A 20,173-nucleotide genomic window follows, 5' to 3' on the forward strand; every position below is an offset into this window, starting at 1 on the left:
GCACTATTTCTGCCCGTGTTGACTTTTTAGCTTTTGGCCGGGCTTTACAAAGGCTTTGTCTCCTTTGAATCTTGGCCTTTATTCACGTAACTCCTTAGCAACCGACCTTTGCTCCTTTATCTCGCTAAAGTGGCACATTTCTACACATAATGGACTTTGAAGCCCTAAATTCATAAAACACGTGAATCGATTATTAACTCTTAATTATTACTCACATAATTGGTCTAAAAGTATGATGGTTAAGGGGTTAAAACTACAGTTTTGGGCTCTTATCAAACCACCCCCAAACAAAGCATCTTGCTTGTCCTCAAGCAAATATGAGAAATTAGAATAAGTGACAAAAAATGAGTTCTATCTACTCGCTTCTGAAAGTGCGATTGCATTGACCATATGCAACAAGGCCTTTAAACCACTAGGAATTCCCTAGTGGACGAAGTTATAGCCTCGTGAGAGTTTTCCAAAGAAGGTACTCACAAACTTCATCTATACTACAACGACTAAGAAATAAAACTATTGTTTCCTTTATTTATGTCTCAATTATCCTCAGACATCTCACTAGCAATGAACATGCAAGAGTGGAAAACATGACTCAATTATCTATACGGTTCACATAGTTCACGTTTTCCACTCTTGCATGTTTTTCTCGGATTTTTGAGTCATGTTTCTCTATGGTGTGAATTATGTCTTTATTGCTTATTGTTTTTCCTTCTAAAAAAAATAAAAAATAAAATAAAATAAAATAAAATAAAATAAAATAATAATAATAATAAATAAATAAATAAATAAATAAATAAAAAATAAAAATAAACATAGTAATCTAGGAAGTCTCGGGAATCGACTTTAAAAGACCCATCGCTAAAACAAATTTTCTAAGCTTCGTTGTAAAAATTTGTTTGGGGGTGGGGTGTTAAATGGTTCCGCATTCTAAAAGGTTTTATGTCCCATTAGAGTTGCTTAGGCCGTTTAATTGTATTACGATTCGGATTGACATAATCTATTAATTTAGAGTTCATTCGCTCGCGATAACTTACGCCATGCACGCACTTCGAGGCGTTTTCCACTATCTCGTAAGTCATCTGAAGTCGGAATAGAGTGTTTTATGGATCATTGATAGGAAATTCTCTCCTGATCATTTCCATATCTCATTCGCAAAAAATCGACCCGGTAACGGCGGGAATTTTGAATTGAAGTTCGCGAAAAATCGAAAAAAATCAAAATTTCGATTTTGGGCTTGGGCCCAACTCAGCCCGCGCGGCCCACAAGGCCATACTTTACCTTCTCACCTAACAGCTTCATCGTTTTCATCTTCCATTCCGCCATTAACAAAGCTCCAAACCTAAACAAAATAAAAATTAAAAAGAAAATACAATAAACCCATGCCCAAAATCAAATCCTAACCCCAAATCTTCTCTAAAACCAAACCACCACAACCCCCACCGATTTAAATCACTAAAACCACCGAAATTTACAAATTTTGGTGTCATACCACCACTCCACCACCACCACCCTTCTTTTCAGTCGGTCAATTTAAACCACCACCACCACATCATATTTAAACCCTCACTCCATTCCAAACACTAGATGGCTCAACAACGCCAATTATACCGAGCAAGTTTTTCCGCCGACCACTTCGCGCCGCTTTTACGGTGACGAAATGGCTAGTAGAGATGGGGTAGTTTGTGGTACTCGACGAAGCCTTCTACCATGAAGACTTGGTCCGACGGTTCTACAACACCGGGAGTTGGAGGGGAGGAGGATTTTGTGATGGTAAGGAAGAAGAGGAGGAGTTGACCATCGATCGTTGGTCGAGATTCTAGGCATTCCGCCTAGAATCCATCCGATGAATCCATCCGATGCCACTCTACAGAGCCCCAGTTTGACGGGTAGAGCCTCGATGGGCGGATCGTCATCAATGGGAGCTACAATACAAACTCCCATTATGTTCGCCAGGCATCCCTCGGGACCAACCAACCGGCTGACCCGGTGGATTGGTCGGAATGTCCTAGGGAAGGACAAGGTCAGCGACATCGGTCCGACCGCCTCCATCGCCTTATGGGGACTCCAGAGCGTAAGCACGATTTCTGTATCTTGGAGTTTTTTCCGAGCATGATTAGGGTCGGAAAGTCTTTGGCACATCTTCCTGTGTTAATCACCAAGATCATGTTGAAGATGAAAGCAGCTCCGACGTCTAATAGGATTTACATTACCCCCGCACCGTAACACGCGATCTATAGGGAGTGTGTGTCCAACAAGTTTGGAGGAGGGCTGAGGATAGAGAAGAAGAAGAAGAAGATGGTGGAGCCGAGAATGAAGAGGAGGTCGGGGACATCGATGATGATTCGGAGGAGGATGAGGAGGACGGACTTGCTTTGATACTGGATGCCTTCCGAGGTGTTGTTCGATGCGTAACGCATGGCTATGCTTCATAGGGGCATCGCGTTCACTAAACACTATCTGTGCAGACCTCCGGACTCGACAGCTGCACTATTCATCACAACTTCGAGATCCGCACCCGAGAGAGGATGAGAGATGGGAACAGCGCAGAGATGGAAGCCCGCCCCGGTAGAGTGGATATGCTTTCAGACGCTTCCCACCTCATACGACTCGCTTCGAGGACACAAATTACGAGGCATGAGCGTCGTCAACGAAGGACGGCTACTGGACCTTCGGAGCCCGTGAGCCACCACTAAAGAGTGTGCCCTCGCCACCGGCGAGGTGTTTAAGAGTCCGAGGTTTGATAGTGGTTGTTGTTTTATTTATTTTTGTTGTTTTATTGTAATGTAACTTTTATTTTCGTAATTTGAATTTTGTAGTGAAAGGTACTCTGAATGAAAATTTTAATATAAGGGGTTATTTTCAAGATGTGTGGTTGTTTCATATTGATCCCACCTTCCCAACTTGTTTGGGGGTGGTTTTATCAAATCAAGCTTTATTTTTATATAACCCTACCGTTAGAATTTATTATGGGAGTCAAGGTGAAAATATGGTTGTTTAGGCAGAATATGATTAAGTATCATTGTAGGATGAAATCTAGATTAAATAGGTACATTCAATCATATAATCAACCTAAAAGATACCGGGTTTGAATTAGAATCAAGAAAATGAGTTGTTTCCGCTTTGGTTTGGAAATTTTAGGATCTCCTGAACCGCCGTAATTAGTTTTGGCAACTTTCCCACCCATTTTAGCAACTTAAAACCTATATAAACTTGATACAATCTATCCTCACAACTCACACTACACCTAAACTCCATCACGCACCTTTCACACCCGCGATTCCCACGCTTCGCCTCCATTTTGCAAATCACGCACTTCGGGGCGCCGCTCTACTACTTTCCGACGAGAAAATTTTTACTTTCAGGCTTCCAAGGCAACAAGGCAAGCGACTTCGCGCTAAAACACCGGAATTCCAAAATACAAAGAGCGCGACTTCGCGCCTGTTAATGGCCTACCGACTTCCGTGGACCAGAAATTTTCAAGTTTTTCGCTAGCGTAGTACCGGTTGTTTTCGCGGCTGTTCCAGAGCGTAGTTTTGAGATGACATCTCCTATAATAATACCGAACAGTCTTTTCGAAGATTTGTTCCAAAGCACTACTTACGGTGCTTGGTTTCATGAGGTGATCACATACGTTGGCTGGGAACCTCTTATGGTAAGACCGGCTGAACTTTATTCTCCAAAGACTTGCATCTTATTTTTATAATAACTGCATTTTTTCTTTGAGAGACCGGATGGAGTGTTCTCCATCAACATTGACGATGAACCAATGGAAATTACCGTGTTCTTGCTAGCATTTGTTCTTGGACTTGCTATGCCCACTGAGTTACAAGACCCATGGTGCTATTAGGTCGATAATATGCATGTCTACACTTATGAGTTTTTGCACGAGGCTTATGGGGCGGGCATTTTCCGTGATTGAGGACCAAGGGGACTATAACGTTGCCCTTGGTAGCCCGTCCATGAACATAGGAACTGTTATGTTTTGGATTATGCTAAACATTTTAGGGGAATGGCGTTTTCTTACGTGAATGACGCCACTTTGCAGCGCTTTTCCTTGCTTTAGCCACGGGGCGCCGGTTCTATGACTTTCCCGAACTTTGATGTCTAGTTTAGCACGAGCCTATACCATGAGGCATAAGTACCTTCTTATGCCCGCTCTAATTTCACGTATTATGCTATGTTTCTTTCCTATTTTTGTACACGCTTTCACGGATTGGATTAGGGTAGACCGCGGTGCGACCCACCAATAGTCTTATTCGATCTTTCCGTGCAATGACTTGGCAAGGGTGGCGGATACAACCTCACCAAAGTTGCACCCTACACCCCATCGGACCAAGTGGCACTTAATAGGTTAGCAACCATAGATGATAAATGGCGTGAAGCCCGGCAAATTATCATAGCATGGCAGGGGCTGAAGGAGCCTCACTTCTTTATAGAAGTGGAGGATGACGAATGACCGAATAATAACAGCGGAGTGGAGGTAAGTTTTAGTTTCAGTGTGTCTGCTTATGTCCCAAGCAATTTAATTCTGTTAACCCCATAATGGGTGGAACTCTTATAGAGTTGCGTTAGTTTTTATTTCCTATATTAGTACGTTCTAACCTTGTTTTGCAGATGTTTCTGAATTTCACGCGCTTCAATGGTATTTTTCCTACCCTCTTTATTTAAATGCTTTGAGGACAAAGCATGCTTCTTGTTTGGGGGCATAGAAACACGTGTAATTAAGACATCTGCTAGGATATAAATATGTATAATATGCATTTGTTTTCTAGTTAAAATTTCAAAAATTCAAAAATATAAATAAATAAGTTATGCTATACACTTAGGAATATTGGTATTGTTTCTTTCTCCATGCTCTTAACAATCTAGAAGTCTCAATGTAGGCTTGTTCGTCCGAATAATTGTTAGAAACTTAGGTTAATATATAGGTAATAATCTTTACATCTATCTATAAATATATTACATGAGTATCTATGATTGTTAGCAATGAAGTTTCAAATCTAGGCTAGAGTACTTATTCTACAAATCCTGTGAGAATATATAGCCTAAAGTCTTATATGAGTGAAACATTTGAGAAATGACACAAGGGAGAAGTAAAATCCGGATAGAGAATTCACACGTCCACTTGCTTGATCACTAAACCATATCCTAAGCGAGAATTTAGGCCCTCTTTGGATCGATATAGCCGAAATTCAAACCTATGAATTATTTTCCGCTTAGTAATTCTCCATCGAGCCTTTCATTAGCCCTTCCATAAACCACAATTCCTTTAACCTTGTTACAAAAAAACAAAACAAAATAAAAAAAAATAAATCAACCTACCCAATTTAGAATAAGTCTGAGAATAGAATGATGAAGAAAGAAGAAGAGAAAAACCTGTGTAAACAAAAATTAGTTAGTGCTTCAGAAAATAAAGAAAATAAGTTTCCATCCAAAGAAAAGGAAAATTAAAATAGAAATAAAATAAAAACTCCAAAAATAGAATAAAAGGGAGTCAAAAGCCAAAGAAAAGAAGAAAAAAAAATATATGGCTAAGGATGGAAACAAAGTGTAGAAGCAAAAGTAAATAACAAGGTTTTCTCTAGTTACATAATATGAAGACTCTATTATCTCAGACTTGTCCTTTTGAATATCCATTTCCTTCCTTCTTAAACCATCTCCTAATCCCCGTGAATAACACCTAATAAAGACCTCTAGCTCAATTAGGAATAGGTTAGTGTGATAGTAAGTGGCGATGTGTTTGATCGACTCGGCTTCCTGTGTGTCATTGAGATTGTAAGGTAAAGTGTGCCCACCAATTTACCGGAGTAGCTAAACTTGAGTGGAAAAATCAGAGTGTTGTTTCTTGACTATTATTGTGAGAACCTACTTAAGGACGCTTATTCCGAAGTTCTAAAACAAACCTCGCTAAACATTTTATAGTACTACTCATTGTGTATATGTTTATTGTAGATGATAGATTATTATGCATATATTAGCTTAGGTTTCTGACTTGGTTATTCTTATTCAATTGCTAGAGAGATGTATAGATAGTTGAGCATGAATAAGGAAACAATAGTTTTATTTTTTCTTAGTCGTTGTAGTAGATAGATGAAGTTTGTGAGTACCTTCATCGAAAACTCTCACGAGGTTATAACTTCGTCCACTAGGGAATTCCTAGTGGTTTAAGGCCTTGTTGCATATGGTCAATGCAATGTCGACTCAAATAAACGAGAGTAGTTAGAACTCCATTTTTGGTCACTTATTCTAATTTCTCATCTTTGCTTGAGGACAAGCAAAATGCTTTGTTTGGGGTGGTTTGATAAGAGCCCAAAACTGTAGTTTTAACCCCTTAATAATCATCTTGTTAGACCAATTATGTGAATAATAAGTAAGAGTTAATACTGATTACGTGTTTTTTATGCATTTCAGCTTCAAAGTCCATTATGTGCGAAATGTACCACTTTAGCGAGATAAAGGAGCAAAAAGTCAGCAGAACTTCGAATGCCATATCTTTGGACTCAGACCTCGGATTGAGGCCTACCTTATGTCAAAAGGACCGGCTCGGAAAGAGCTTTGCAATGGTCTAAGCCTTGACCCAATCAGAGGAGCAGAAGTGGACGAAAAGTCTGTGGAAGCCAACTGCAGCTGAAGAGGCCTTTTTGATTTGAAAAGAATTGGTTTTGGGCCCGATTCTCCGCCCCAAAACATGGCTCCAAGCCCATGCACGATTTTGGATCTGAATGTATAAAAACAAAAGCTTAGCTCTTTGTTAATGGCAGTTAGGTTAGGTAGATAGTTAGACCTAGATTAGTTAGCCTCCATTAATTAGTTTTAGAACTTAGTTTAATTAGTTTCAATTCATTGTAGTAGATTGAACCTTTGAATATTGTTCTTCAATTTGATTAGATAAATAAAGTAAAGTATTCTTTATCAATTTCGATTTTGTCATTTCCAATTCTAGATCTAATTTCAATTCTGTCTTTATTTCATTTTAGTCATTAAATTAGATTTCATTATTGTTTAAATTAAGTAAATTTCAATGCTTTATATTATGTTTAGATTTAATTTAAATGGAAATGATTACGAATGATTCAAGGCTAAACCTCCATTAGAGGGGGTTGAGAAGCCTTGATGAAAGCTTGATTCCAATTATCGGAGATTGTCGTAATTTCCTTTCCACTCTAGAAACGTTTAGTTCACCATGAGAATGGGTTTAATCGTTCACATGCTAATTATTAATTGGTAGAAATGCCATGTGTAATTAGGGATTAGGAAGAACCGATTGTTCTGCGTAGCAGTTCAATTCGATTACTTACGACTTCGTTAAGCTAGTGGATTAAGTTGAGTTAAGGTGGAATCAATCCCCCTCTAACTCCTTAACATCGAATCAACGTAGCATTCCCTTAGTTCTCGGATAGTCGACTAGTTGCATTTCGGGTAGTTGCATCAGTAGTCTAATTCCCCTTCGTAAAGCTCTCATTGACTTAAGACTGATTTCTTAGACTTAGAAAACAATCCATGCTAGGGAACTAGGAGTGGAACGAACTTCTTACTCCACTTAGTGCAATTCGCATTGAGAGTAGAAGCTTTGATAATTGAGATAGTAAAAGATTAGTTTTAGTTTACTTACGGATTGAATTCATCGTTCATTTCGTAGGTAGACTATACATTTTACAATTATCAAGCAGCCTCTGCTGCATTCATTCATCTCGTAACGATGACCAAATTTTCAAGAGAAATTCAACAGGAATTCTAGTGAAAAAAAAAAGAGTTGTTCTACTTCTACCAATGTAGTTGAGACACAATTGGATGAGTTCACATTTCTACATGTTTTTCTTTCATCCAACCATTCCTATTTCTAAACATGATGACTACAAAATATATATCCTAGGTAAAAAACTAACCAAGAAGTACGACCAACAAAATAGCAGATAATGTAATCAAGACTACGACATATTCGCAATTCCTTCAATTCTTTTAAACTCACACTGTTGAAAATGGGAGGGAGACACTCAAACCAATTTATAAACAAGTTGATATGCCTCCTAATCCTTATTTACTCTATAGTCATCCTTATCATAATCGCCTCATACATTAACTTACTGGCATCTAAAGTTGAAGACAGAACCATCTATCATCCATCCATCCATCAGAAAACTCGAATTATCATAAGACAGAGAGTAAATAAGGCGAAACACATTGAAAATCGATTATGAAACACAATTATCATAACTTCACCTTGAAAACTCGAATTCACAACCATCCATCAGAAATGGAGATGAAACACAAAACAATTTCCTGTTTATCACCAAACCCAACACAATGCAGATCGAAGACAGAGAAGTTGAAGCTGATTGATCACACAAAACAAATTAACTTACTTGAAGTTGATTGAAGACAAAGAAGTTGAAGAACTTGAGAACCAACAGGCCCAGCAACTCACAATGCTTTGTTGTTGTGAGAAAATGCTTCAATTGTTGGATTGAAGGATGATTGTTTACAAATCGTGAGAGGGATTTTGTCGAGGGTTTTGGGTGAGAAATTGCAAGAGAGATGACCGGTTACAACAAGTTTTCTCAGTTTTGCGATTAGGTGGGGGGTGTACTGGGCTTTTGTTAGGCTTCGCGATTTGGGCTTGGGCTGGAGGCAGCCCAATCCAATTCTGGTGGCGCCCAATACAAGACCCGAAGCAAAAAAATTCAAATATTATCTCCACTATTTCCCTGTCCTCACTCCAATACAATTTAAATGCCAACTAAGTCGCCAACAAATGCAGCACCTATCAGTATCAAGTTGAACCAAAAACAAGCCCTGACACACTTCGCATCCTTAAACCTTAAAGGGCTCACGCAAATGAGTCGTGGGAAAAGCCAACTAATCAATCAGCAGAACTAAAGTCCCGCCCAAAAACTCAAAGACAACCGCAAGCCCCCAGCCCAAACTCAACATGATAACTCAAAAGAGTGTACACTAAGGGGTCTCAATCGCCACAATGTCCTATTGCTACTGTATATAATATTTCATGCTGTGCCTGATAACATATTGATATTGTTGTATCCTTTGATGGACATCTCCCATGAGTCAAGGACATCAATGATCTTAGAAACTTGAATGGGAACAATAAGGGTTTCTTTTACATGCATCACTATTTTGTATGATTTGGACTTTTCAACACTACACATTGATACGTTTGCAAAACAGTCACAAACCTAAACCCAAATTCATGAAGGACTAAACTAAGACTCAAAGAAAGCACATTGAATAAAGCGGCAATTATTTGCAAAATTTTGATAATATATCTTACATAAGGATCTACTGTAAAGTAAAACATATATCACCAACACTATTGAACCATTTTTAATATTCTTGGTATGCCAAGATTTGATAGGTGTTTTGAGGTGGAAGAAAACTCCTCTGAAATTGTGACCATTAATTTTTAGAAGAGTGTTCTATAACATGAGTAACTAGCACTGAAATACACAACATCATTGTCCATTGTGGTATTAACATACATACATCCTAGTGGGTCAATGTTGTATTAAGCTATTAGCAATGCTCAATTTTATCACTTAAGAACTTGCTATATGCATCCTTCATACCTTGAAAATGCAGATCCAAATGCAGATTAAAATCGGTGCCACAATCCAAATGCGCGCTGTCCTTGAATCCAAATGAAACTCGAATTAAAACGACCCAGCCAAAATAAAACTCGAATTAAAATGAACCAGCCAAAACAAATATCAAATGTAACAAAATGTATCTGAACAAAGAACGAGCAAAGAACGAAATGTATCTGAACAAAGAACGAAATGTATCGAAGGACATGTTAATTGTTCAAATTCAACAGATGGACTTATTGTGAGCAACACACACACAAACACACAAGCTCGCAACTCACAACTCGCAATTATCTCGCAACTCGAACACACACACACACACACACACACAAACTCGCCAATGTAACAACTAAATATGCCAAAATCAATTATCTCATCAATGTCCAACTCCCAAAAAGTTTATCTAACAAATAAATATCGACACATAACGAAATGCAACAAAGATCAAAAAGAAGTTCTTACCTTCAAATTGGAAATGAATGCAAGATATCTCCGGTGTGTTTAAAAGGTTTGGTTTGGTTTTAAGATATCTCCCTTCAAATTAGGGTTTAAAAGGTTTGGTTTTGAGTATTTTTTGTTAGGTTTTTCGAAGGGTTTTTCGCGAGAGAGATGACCAGTTAGAATAGGTTTTCCCGGTTTCGCGATTTGGTGGGGGGGTGTACTGGACTTTTGTTTGGGCTTGGGCTGGAGGCTGCCCAATCTAATTTTAGTGGCGCCCAATACAGGACCCTTTATATATACTAGAATGGTGCACGTGCTATGCACGTTTCTCTCTTTCCTCTCACCCAACCATATCTCTCTTTTTTATGCCCAACAACTTTTCTCTTTCTCTTTTAAATAGGGTAAATTAGGTAAATAATCAAAAAATAGAAGGACAAATAATAAATGACCAAGTAACTAAGAGATACATTAAAAAATAATAAAATACTGTTGCCCCACTGTAGATGAGAGGCGTAATCTTTAAAGTATTTTAGATATACGAGGGGACACGAATAAACCCACTTCATTCGGTTAACAACTCGGAATCCTAGACAGCTTAAAGAAGCTCGTGCAAATCACGTGCACAGATAAGTCAGTAATCCATTGGCAGCCTACCAAAATAGAGAGCGAAAAAAATGGCGTTTCCTGTTTTGGTACGTCCAAGTTCCCTCCATTTTCAAACGAATTCACTCAACAAAATTTTTTCTTCTCCCACCCGCTCCGTTTTAAAGTCACCCAAATATTTCACGAGATGGGTATCCGATATTCCGGCAAAGTCTTTGAATTTCGCTCTCTCCAGTACTCTTGCTCTTGGATTATCACTCACTGGTAACTATACTATACTCTAGTAATGTGTACCATTGATTACTTGGTGTACAAGTATACGTCAAAGTGTCATAAATATATATATATATATATATATATACTCTTATCGTGTCGTGAGGGGTTGGGGATTTACTTTTAAGGTAGACCTTTTTCTTTTTATGGTTCAGATAGATAGGAGTTATTCATGTATACCGACTGTGACAACGTAGGAACTGGATTCGCTGAGGCAAAAGTTGGAGTTAACAAGCCTGAATTGCTTCCTAAAGAATTTAGTCCAGTTATAGATGTAGCTGGATTTTTAACCCCCGGCCAGGTATGATTGAATTGACTTGCATTTTTAATCTTAACTGTATTGATGATCTTATCATTGAATGATTGGGTCATTTTTTTTACAATAGCATAATAGCATGAATTTCGTATTAGAGTAGTATTGTGCTACAGGCATGGCAATCGGCAAGTTTCTCACCTGAGTGAAGTAAAATGGAAAGATAGTAGTTAAGAGTGTAAGCAAAATATTGGAATGTAGTAAAAACATGTGCAAAAGCTAAAACAATAAATAACATGATATGCATAAATATAAGTATTAAAAAAGTAGTGAAAACCGATAAAAATGAGTAGCTTGGGCTTCAGGCGTCTGTTAGATAACTAAAGCTCTTTGTTTAAGGGGCTGTGGAGGTTTTGTACACTGAGAATTGGTTGTAGACTTGTAGGAGATATTCACATCAAGTATGGTACTGAGATACTAATCATACTAGGATACCAGTCTTCATATATTTATAATCTAAGATTATAGCCTTTGGGGTGGAATTTTGTCCTCCGAAGGTGACTTAAGGTTGATATTCATTTCCAGTTGGTAGTGGAAGGCATTCATTGTTCTAGATGGATATGTGATGTCAAGAATAGTTCTTCCGTTATAGGCTAATAATCTTTATAAAGTAACCCAGAACAAGAATAGTTTTCTAGCTGATCACTTTTTGTGTACTGGTGGGTCAGTTGTGTTTGATAGCAATTAAGGAGGGGTTACAGATGCAGAGGTGGGGAAAGTGGTATTTATTTTGCACTCTCTTGAAGTTGTCACCGTACTTGGAAGAAGATAATTGCGAATGGAAATAGGGGAAGGATTGAGTGTTCTCAGACAAATCTTTCCATAGCAAGCTGGTATCTAGGAGCCCCATTCCAACATTTTGTTCCAAGAAATACAGCTAAGCACGGTCTATCCAAAGTCCAATCCTTCATTCATGGTGTGGTGGCATGGCACAGGATCTTCATGGTCGAATCAACTTAGGAAGTGTCGTTACAAGATCCTAAGAGATGGATTTTTTGTTGCAAGGAAGATAAATCTTCCACTTGTTTGTTACATTAGAGTGTGCTCTTACGGACTCTGCGTGTTCTGTTCATAATCTAGGTATGCGTTCTCAGTCTTGGAGTAGTTTGAATTATAATCAAGCATGACATGTGCAGATTTGGCCTTTTTTTTCAGGAGACATTTCCCTTTGCAGCTTGTGGTTCTGATCCCCCTTTTCTTGTGATTGGTGCTAGTTCACAGTAGAATGAGTAGTAGATAGTAAGAAATTACTTAATTTCGCACCCTATGTGTGGTTATAAAAGAAAGTAATTCCTGTTAAGAAAACTCCTTATTTCTCCATTGCATCACTTAAGTGTACTTCTACGTTCAAAGCTAAAGTGAAAAGCCCAAATCTTTCTAGCCTGCAATTTCCGAAGAGTATTTTACTATGCAGTACTTGTAAGGGAGGCCAGTATAAGTTATAAAATCACTAGTCTCCTCATTACTGTTTGAATTTTAGAATGTATGTCTTGCCATTAGACATCCACAGAAGCAAGTATGAAAATATGAAATTAAGAGGGGATGGATCATTTTTTAGGAAATACGGCTAGCCCAGGAGATTGCTGATCTTGAAAAGGACACAGGATTTAAGCTTAGAGTTCTGGCACAAAATTATCCTGATACACCAGGTTAAACGCTAATTCTGAATTTCAATGTGGGCTTTTTTTATCTTTATTTTTAAGCTGTAATTGATTTTTTTCTTTGAATGCAGGATTAGCAATCAAAGATTTTTGGCAAGTGGATGACAGAACTATTGTTTTTGTCGCTGACCCCACCTTTGGTAAAGTATTCAAATGCTATTTCTTTTTAAGAACCAAGTGTACTCAGTACTCCATATATGAGCCTTGCTTAATAGTTGGCTCACCTATGGTGATCTTTGTGTTTCAGCTTAAGCATTTTCTTTTTCGCGAACCAAGCCTACCCCAGATGCGATCTTTGTTACATGATTTACTTAATTCTTGGTTTCTCTTACTTTTCGCGCATAATTTTTTTTCTTACTCCACATCAAGTACAAATCTATGTTACCATGAACCTTTTTGTCTGTCTACATTAGAGACTTGGCCTATGTGGATGTTTATGATATGATGCACTTCATCTGATAATAGATGATTCATCTTCGGTGGTATGTTTTTACTTAGGGGGTGGACCAATAACATGGAGATCCATACTTTAGTAGATGTTTCATCAGTACGGGTGCCACTTTGCTAGTGAAGTCCAACACATGCAGTGATAGACTGATAGTAGCACTCAAAAAAGCAGTTTGGTTGGAGGTAGGGGGAAATGTGGTCTCAGTGGGAACAGGGAATTTTCCATGAGAGTCAAGGCACTTTTGAGTTTTGACTTTCCCAATTCAGTTTAAGCACCATTTTGTTTTCCTCTTATAAGAAATTAGCTACATAGTTTCTAAAAGGATCTCTACCAACAAGAGTCAGAGGAACACTCTTACGCTATTCCTACTGACAATACAAGCTTTGGTTATCTTTTTTAGATTGGGATGAAGAAAAGTTTGCCCAAAGCAACACAGATACAAATAAAGCAAAGTGGTGGTGATTGTTGGGTGATAGGTTTTTTGAGGACTGTCGCACCTTTTCTTTTTCCTAGTAAATTCTTCCATCGCTGCTGCAGTTGGAAAACATAATTTTGGAAGAAAGAATCAAAACCATTTCCTTAGTTTATTTGTTCATGCATTTTGTGCTCATTGGTTGAGAATCTAACCATATACATTTGGCTAAGTTGCTTTTCCTTGGATTTTATAGATAATATCATATCCCACGATCTCCATCATTGAGCTCTGACATATTTAAACTACAAATAGAGAGGGATTGTAATAAGCAATTTAAAGACATCTTCTTCTAGTCACTTTCAAAATTGCAATTTACTAATTCTTGAACCTAGTAATAGAGAGTGTGTAATGTGGTCTAACCTCTATATTTATACAGGAAACGAAACTTATTTTAGCTAAGCAAAATTGAACCATAGCTCGCAAAATCTATGTATTTGTAAATTGGGATTTTTTTGGATTGGGAAGTTGACTACTACTCTTTTGTTTATCTTGTTTTCAATTGTCATTTTTTGCACTTCTTTTGAATGATATCAGAGTGAGTTCCTTTCACTTTGGCCATGATATTCTCTTCAGTTATCAGTTTCTAGGTTGGTTTGTTGAATAACTTATACAAGTTTATTATCTCTTTATGTTCGCCACAGTATTAGTATATCTCAAACTTTGAGAACTGCATCAATACTCATTTATCAGTCTTTTTGGTTAGGCAATATCTTGAATTTCAATGTTGGGGCTACAGTTGACCTAGACATACCTCGTAGCTTCTGGAGCCGTTTGGCGGGGAAATATGGCAACATGTTTTACTGGAAAGAAAAGGTGAATTCTTCTTCTTCAAGAAGTTACAATGCATTTTTCAAAAAGATACTCTTTTTCGGACGAAGGCCGATAGGATAACCTCCTCATTTCACTGACTAAAACAGGGCGAAGATTCATCGATTGAAGCTGCTGTCATGGCCATATCAAGCTGCTTAAAAGAACCTGTGGGTGCAGGTAATTGCTCTGAAGTTCAGTGATGCTACAATTTTGCCACAAAGCCATTTTGTCTCGTGAGTTATTCCTGCTTGAAGACAATATTATGTTCAAGTCTTCTGCTTCCAAATTGATTTTTTGTTTTTATTTCTATATTATTCTTTTTTCTCCAAAACGCTAGCAGGTTAATATAGCGAAGCCTGAATGTATGTAATATTTCTTTCAAAATATCTTTGAAGGAGAACAGTATGACATGATTACACACGATATGGTGAATGAAAATTTAGCTATAATTTTTTTTTTCTTAATTTGGTAAGAGCTGAGAATAGAGAAGATGAGAAAGGGTCCTAAGAACAGAATCTAAAGTCACTACTATATATTCTTTAAATATCTATAGAAGAAGCAGAGAAATGTGGAGGTTAAGATTCATGAATTGGGTGGATTTTAACAAGAAACAGACGGGGTGGTTTCAGATATCATTTTCTCTCGACTCTTTTCGGCAGCAGTAAGCAGAATGACGTAACTCCTAGAGTAAGGTGATTCGCCGATTACAGAAGGACAAAGAATTATGCATATCGGGGTTTTTGCATGTGATTATTTGTTCAATAATCAGTGCTGTAAATAACAACTGGATATATAATATGCTTCTGAATGTAGGTAAATACGTGTTTTTGTAGCAAGGTGGATTTGTTATGGTGTTGCTGGTGGCATGCTCTAATAAGATGTCCTTATTAAGGACCTAGAAGGGTCACCAGGCAAACGTCGAAATCAGCAGCAGCTTTGTTTTGGATTTTCAAGAGTCTTGTCGAGTGGTGTTGAGTGGTTGACATCACTTCAGAGTTCAAAGGGCAAAGAACAACAGGATGATCAATGCTATGTGCAAACATTTCCAGCAGTCCCAGACTCCCAGCGCTAAAGAAGTGCAAATATAGAAAATCTTTTAATCTCTCGTATTAACAATTCGTAATAGTTTCTCATTAGTCGAACTCCCGAATTCTCAAATTTTCCATCGAAATTTGTGTGCTGTGAAAGAGAATATTGGCATCAAGGTTTTATTTGTTTCGCTAGCATAAAAAGTAATGCAAGATCGTCCTCCGTTGAGTGTGTTTGCTGTCTCCTACCGCAAACCCAAGTCTTACCCCTACCACAATTGACCCGGCCAAGAAACTTCTTAGATGACATAAAGTGTTAGTTTCAGGATGCCTTGGCATCTCCATAAACCTTTATAGCACTCAGCAGTGCATCCCAAATGAGTATACCACCTCCACCTTGTCCATGAAAATTTGCATTGCCGATGCGCCATTTTGAGTAGACCCAACCGTCTCCACTTTGTCCATGAAGACTTGCATTGCCGATGCGCCATTTTGAGTAGATCTAACCGCCTCCACCTTGTCCATGAAGACTTGCATTGCCAATGCGCCATTTTGAGTAGACCCAACCGCCCTCCACCTTCACCCAACAACACATTACATGGCCAAACAATCATCAAAATAATCTCCACTAGTAATACAGTAAGTTGAACGAGCTTTGACATCGGCGAGCAAATAGCTTCCCCATTTAGCATTGGATACCCTAGTAACTTGGAATGTCAAACATTGAATGCAAACTTGGTTTTCATCAGAAGAGACTTGATTTCTTTCAGAAGAATGGGTGTCGTGCTAAAGAACAGACAAAAATCGATTTCCAATGTGAACCACACGTCCCGCATTAAGCTCCTGACGAGGTAACTCACTGATAGAATCAATACCCAAACCTTCCACTGGCCTCTCAAACCAATTCCCAGTAGCAAAATCATAAGCAAACACATCCCCCAGGAAATAAGTAAACATAAGATCATCAATTATGGCAGTTCTTTCAGACCAAAGGTTTGGTCTGTAAAGAGACGACGTGGTGATTGCAGTCCACATATTATCTATCACATCGTATGAGAATAAACAGTTTTCTAGACACAAAATAATCTTATTTCCTTCCGCCACAAGAGCTGTACAAATGACACTTAAATTATCCTTAGTGATCTGACGAGGAGGTTTGGCAAGAGGGGAGCATGCTTTTAATTCTGGGTCGAAAACTTCTGCCCAGGGTATGGGGTTGAAAGTACCAGATCCAAACACATAGATTTTTCCGTGTGTAGCAACTAGTGCAGGGTCACACCTCTTGGCAAACAATTGAGTACTCTCTTTCTGCCATACGGAAGGAGGAGGGGAATCTGGATCCTTACTCCTAGTAGTATCAAATGAGAAGATATCTGTACAACCTCCATAATTAGCATGAAAAATACTTTTAGCGTAAATACCACCCATCAAAAAGATCATCTACAGACTTCAGGGTAAGGAGTTGTGAAAATCGGGGACATAAGAGTACTAGTTTCACTGTTTGTACACTTGCTAGGATCAATCATGTACCAATAAATAGTGTATGTCGTCAAGTCGTCATAGGTTCTATAACTTATAAACAACTTTTTCGCCTGTTCGGAATTCGAGGATGCGGCAGACAGTTCGCTTATGCCTTCCTCATCCTTCATCTTGCTCTTCTTCTTGACCATAGACGTGCTATCGTAGTCACGCTGTTTGCAATCTTCTTTCTTTCCCATCTCCATTGGCTGGTGTTCCAAAACAATGAGATTAATTGAGAGGGAGCGACTCTAGAGGACAAATCGGCCGAAAAAGAAACTCTAGAAGACACGTTATTTTTGTAATCACTCACAAGGACCGGATGGATGAAAGTTTAAGTTTACCCTTGACGCGAAATAAGAATGGCTCGGGTAGATGAAAGGTCAAATATACCCCTGAAGAAAAAAAAAATAGACAGCCCGAGCCAACTAAAACAACCCGGTTAATACCCACAATAGGTATGAACAATCACCCCCAATTATGAACATTAGCTATGAACAATGAGTGTTCATATCTATTTAAGCTATGAACAAGCATTGTTCATATCTATCCATGTATGAACATTGATCCAGTTATGAACATTGATTGTTCATACCTACCCATGCTGAACATCAGCTATAAACATTGATTGTGGCTATGAAAACATGAACCCAAAACAGATATGAACAATAACTGTTCATACCTCAAATTATGAACATTAGCTATGAACAATAGATATTAACAAAACAAATATGAACAATAAATGTTCACACTCAAAACAGATATGAACATTGATTGTTCATACCTTCTTATATTTTCTTTAGGTATGAACAATCCGTGTTCATACAAAAAAAAAAAAATGAACCCAAAACAGATATGAACATTGATTGTTCATACCCAAAACATATATGAACAATAAATGTTTATACCCAAAACAGACATGAATATTGATTGTTCATACCCAAAACATATATGAACAATAAATGTTCATACCTAAAACATATATGAACATTGATTGCTCATACTTACTTAAGAAAAACATGAACCCAAAACAGATATGAATATTGATTGTTCATACCCAAAACATATATAGACAATAAATGTTCATATCCAAAACATATATGAACAATAAATGTTCATACCCAAAACAGACATGAATATTGATTGTTCATACCCAAAACATATATGAACATTGATTGTTTATACCTACTTAAAAAAAACATGAACCGAAAACAGATATGAATATTGATTGTTCATACCCAAAACAGATATGAAAAATACGCGTTCATACCAACAAAAAAACATGAACCCAGTAGATATAAACAATAAATATTTATTTCCAAAACAGATATGAACAATACGTGTTCATACTTAAAGTAGATATGAACAATATGTGTTTAACAGTAAAAAATGAACAATCATTGTTTGATTAACATTAAAATTTTAGAGGATCTTGGTGGAATCGAACCACCATCACCTTTGGATCATTTTACCCAAATTTGAATAAGTTATTCACATTAGCTATGAACATTGATTGTTCATACCCCTAATTATGAACATTGATTGTTCATAAGTGTTCATACCTATTGGAGCTATGAACACTATTTTGTTTGATAATTAGTCTGGTGCCGCCATCTCTAGCTTTGTTTGATAATTAGCCATTGATATTATCGTATAAAAAGGGTTATTCTTCGCAAGGAGGTGTTATTATCGTCTAAAAAGGGTCTGGTTGGTTGGAGAAGAAGGAGTTTTGGCCTTTTGGGTTTTCTCTTTCGTAGTTTTGATTTATTCACATAAGGGTAAAGGGGAAAATAAAATAAAAAATTAAAAACCGGGCCAACTTATTTTGTCCTTGAGGGTTATTTTAATTAAAAGACTAGATCCGTAAGTGATTAAAACATGGAATTTGGTTTTGTGAGTGGTTTCTAAAATAGGTTGTCCTCTACCGTGATTTTGGCTCAAAATTGGTCCTCTGGACCAATTTCTTGTTGAGATTATTGGTCTATGAATTTTGAATTGGAAGTATCCTACCCGCTTTATTTATTGAAGAAATGGGCTCCTTTTCATACTAGAGCAATTTCTAATTCAAGTATACCTAATAATACTCCATATTATACCCGTTTTATACGTTTTTTTTTGTTTAATACCAACTAGCAATTTATTAAGTCAAATATTGGGACTTATTCGTAATTAAGTCAAACCATTGGGACTGATATGTAATTATGTAAAGTATAGGGACTGATATGTAATCTAACTACTTTAAGAGAAAATCTAGAGTACACAGGTTGTACATGTACTCTCAAATCTGGGCCTCTAATCAAGGCCCAAAATATCGAATTCGGTTAATATTTTGATGTACCCAAAAACCGATATATATCGGATATATCGGAAATATCTATTTTTTTGTTGACCAGTCAAAATTTTGTTTTATATGTTGATATATTAGAAATATCGTCGATTATATCAGAAATATCATCAATATATCGGTCAAAGTCAACAATATTTTGTCAGAGTCAACAATATCAATCAAAGTCAACAATTTATATCGGGTGTATATATCGGTCGATATATATCGTTATATTGGAAATTGCAATATATATAGGGAAAAAAAGGATTCAATATTCGGTTGATATATATCGAATATATCTATATCGGTGTACTAAAAAAATAATATTTATCGGTGATATATCAGATATATCGGTGATATTTTGGGCCTTGCCTCTAATAACCAAAAGGTGGGGGTGTATTACCCCCACAAAGTCATAACCCGTGTACTCTAGAACTACTAATACTTTAAAGAGCGCGCCCCTACCTACAATTTTTTTTCATACGGCGTTTTTTTTGTTTTTCCAATTTTACCCTCGCCAAACTCTATTATTACAACCCATGCCACAACCCATCCGAAATTTCAACAATTTCATTAGAAATTCCGGACAAATTTTCACACTATTATTACAACCCATGCCACAGCCTATACCATCTGAAATTTCGACAATTTCATAAGAAATTCCAGACAAATTTTCAAATT

The 20,173-nt window shown here is 37.3% G+C and overlaps 1 protein-coding gene across 2 annotated transcripts; it reads left to right on the plus strand.

Annotated features, from left to right (window-relative positions):
• The first annotated feature begins 10,612 nt into the window (after positions 1-10,612).
• LOC147482316 (thylakoid lumen 15.0 kDa protein) lies at positions 10,613-15,069 on the plus strand. 2 transcript variants are annotated; one of them, XM_086579952.1, is made up of 6 exons: positions 10,613-10,904; positions 11,111-11,214; positions 12,785-12,875; positions 12,959-13,027; positions 14,514-14,623; positions 14,728-15,069. In XM_086579952.1, the coding sequence occupies exons 1-6, from the start codon at positions 10,712-10,714 to the stop codon at positions 14,818-14,820; spliced, it is 660 nt and encodes a 219-aa protein (XP_086436078.1). In that variant the 5' UTR covers positions 10,613-10,711; the 3' UTR covers positions 14,821-15,069. The 2 variants fall into 2 exon arrangements, with proteins under 2 accessions (XP_086436078.1, XP_086436079.1); XM_086579953.1 differs by having other exon boundaries at positions 10,662-10,904; positions 11,069-11,214.
• The last annotated feature ends 5,104 nt before the right edge of the window (positions 15,070-20,173 follow it).

This window comes from Coptis chinensis, chromosome 8 (genome assembly GCF_015680905.1).
Source record: "Coptis chinensis isolate HL-2020 chromosome 8, ASM1568090v1, whole genome shotgun sequence".
Lineage (NCBI taxonomy): Eukaryota > Viridiplantae > Streptophyta > Magnoliopsida > Ranunculales > Ranunculaceae > Coptis > Coptis chinensis.

What these genes read in the sequence shown, in the direction of transcription:
- LOC147482316 (XM_086579952.1), top strand. Translation starts at nt 10,712, where the DNA reads ATGGCGTTTCCTGTTTTGGTACGTCCAAGTTCCCTCCATTTTCAAACG. An exon ending in TCTTGGATTATCACTCACTG is followed by an intron (nt 10,905 to 11,110) that starts GTAACTATACTA and finishes GTGACAACGTAG; the next exon opens with GAACTGGATTCGCTGAGGCA. An exon ending in AAATTATCCTGATACACCAG is followed by an intron (nt 12,876 to 12,958) that starts GTTAAACGCTAA and finishes CTTTGAATGCAG; the next exon opens with GATTAGCAATCAAAGATTTT.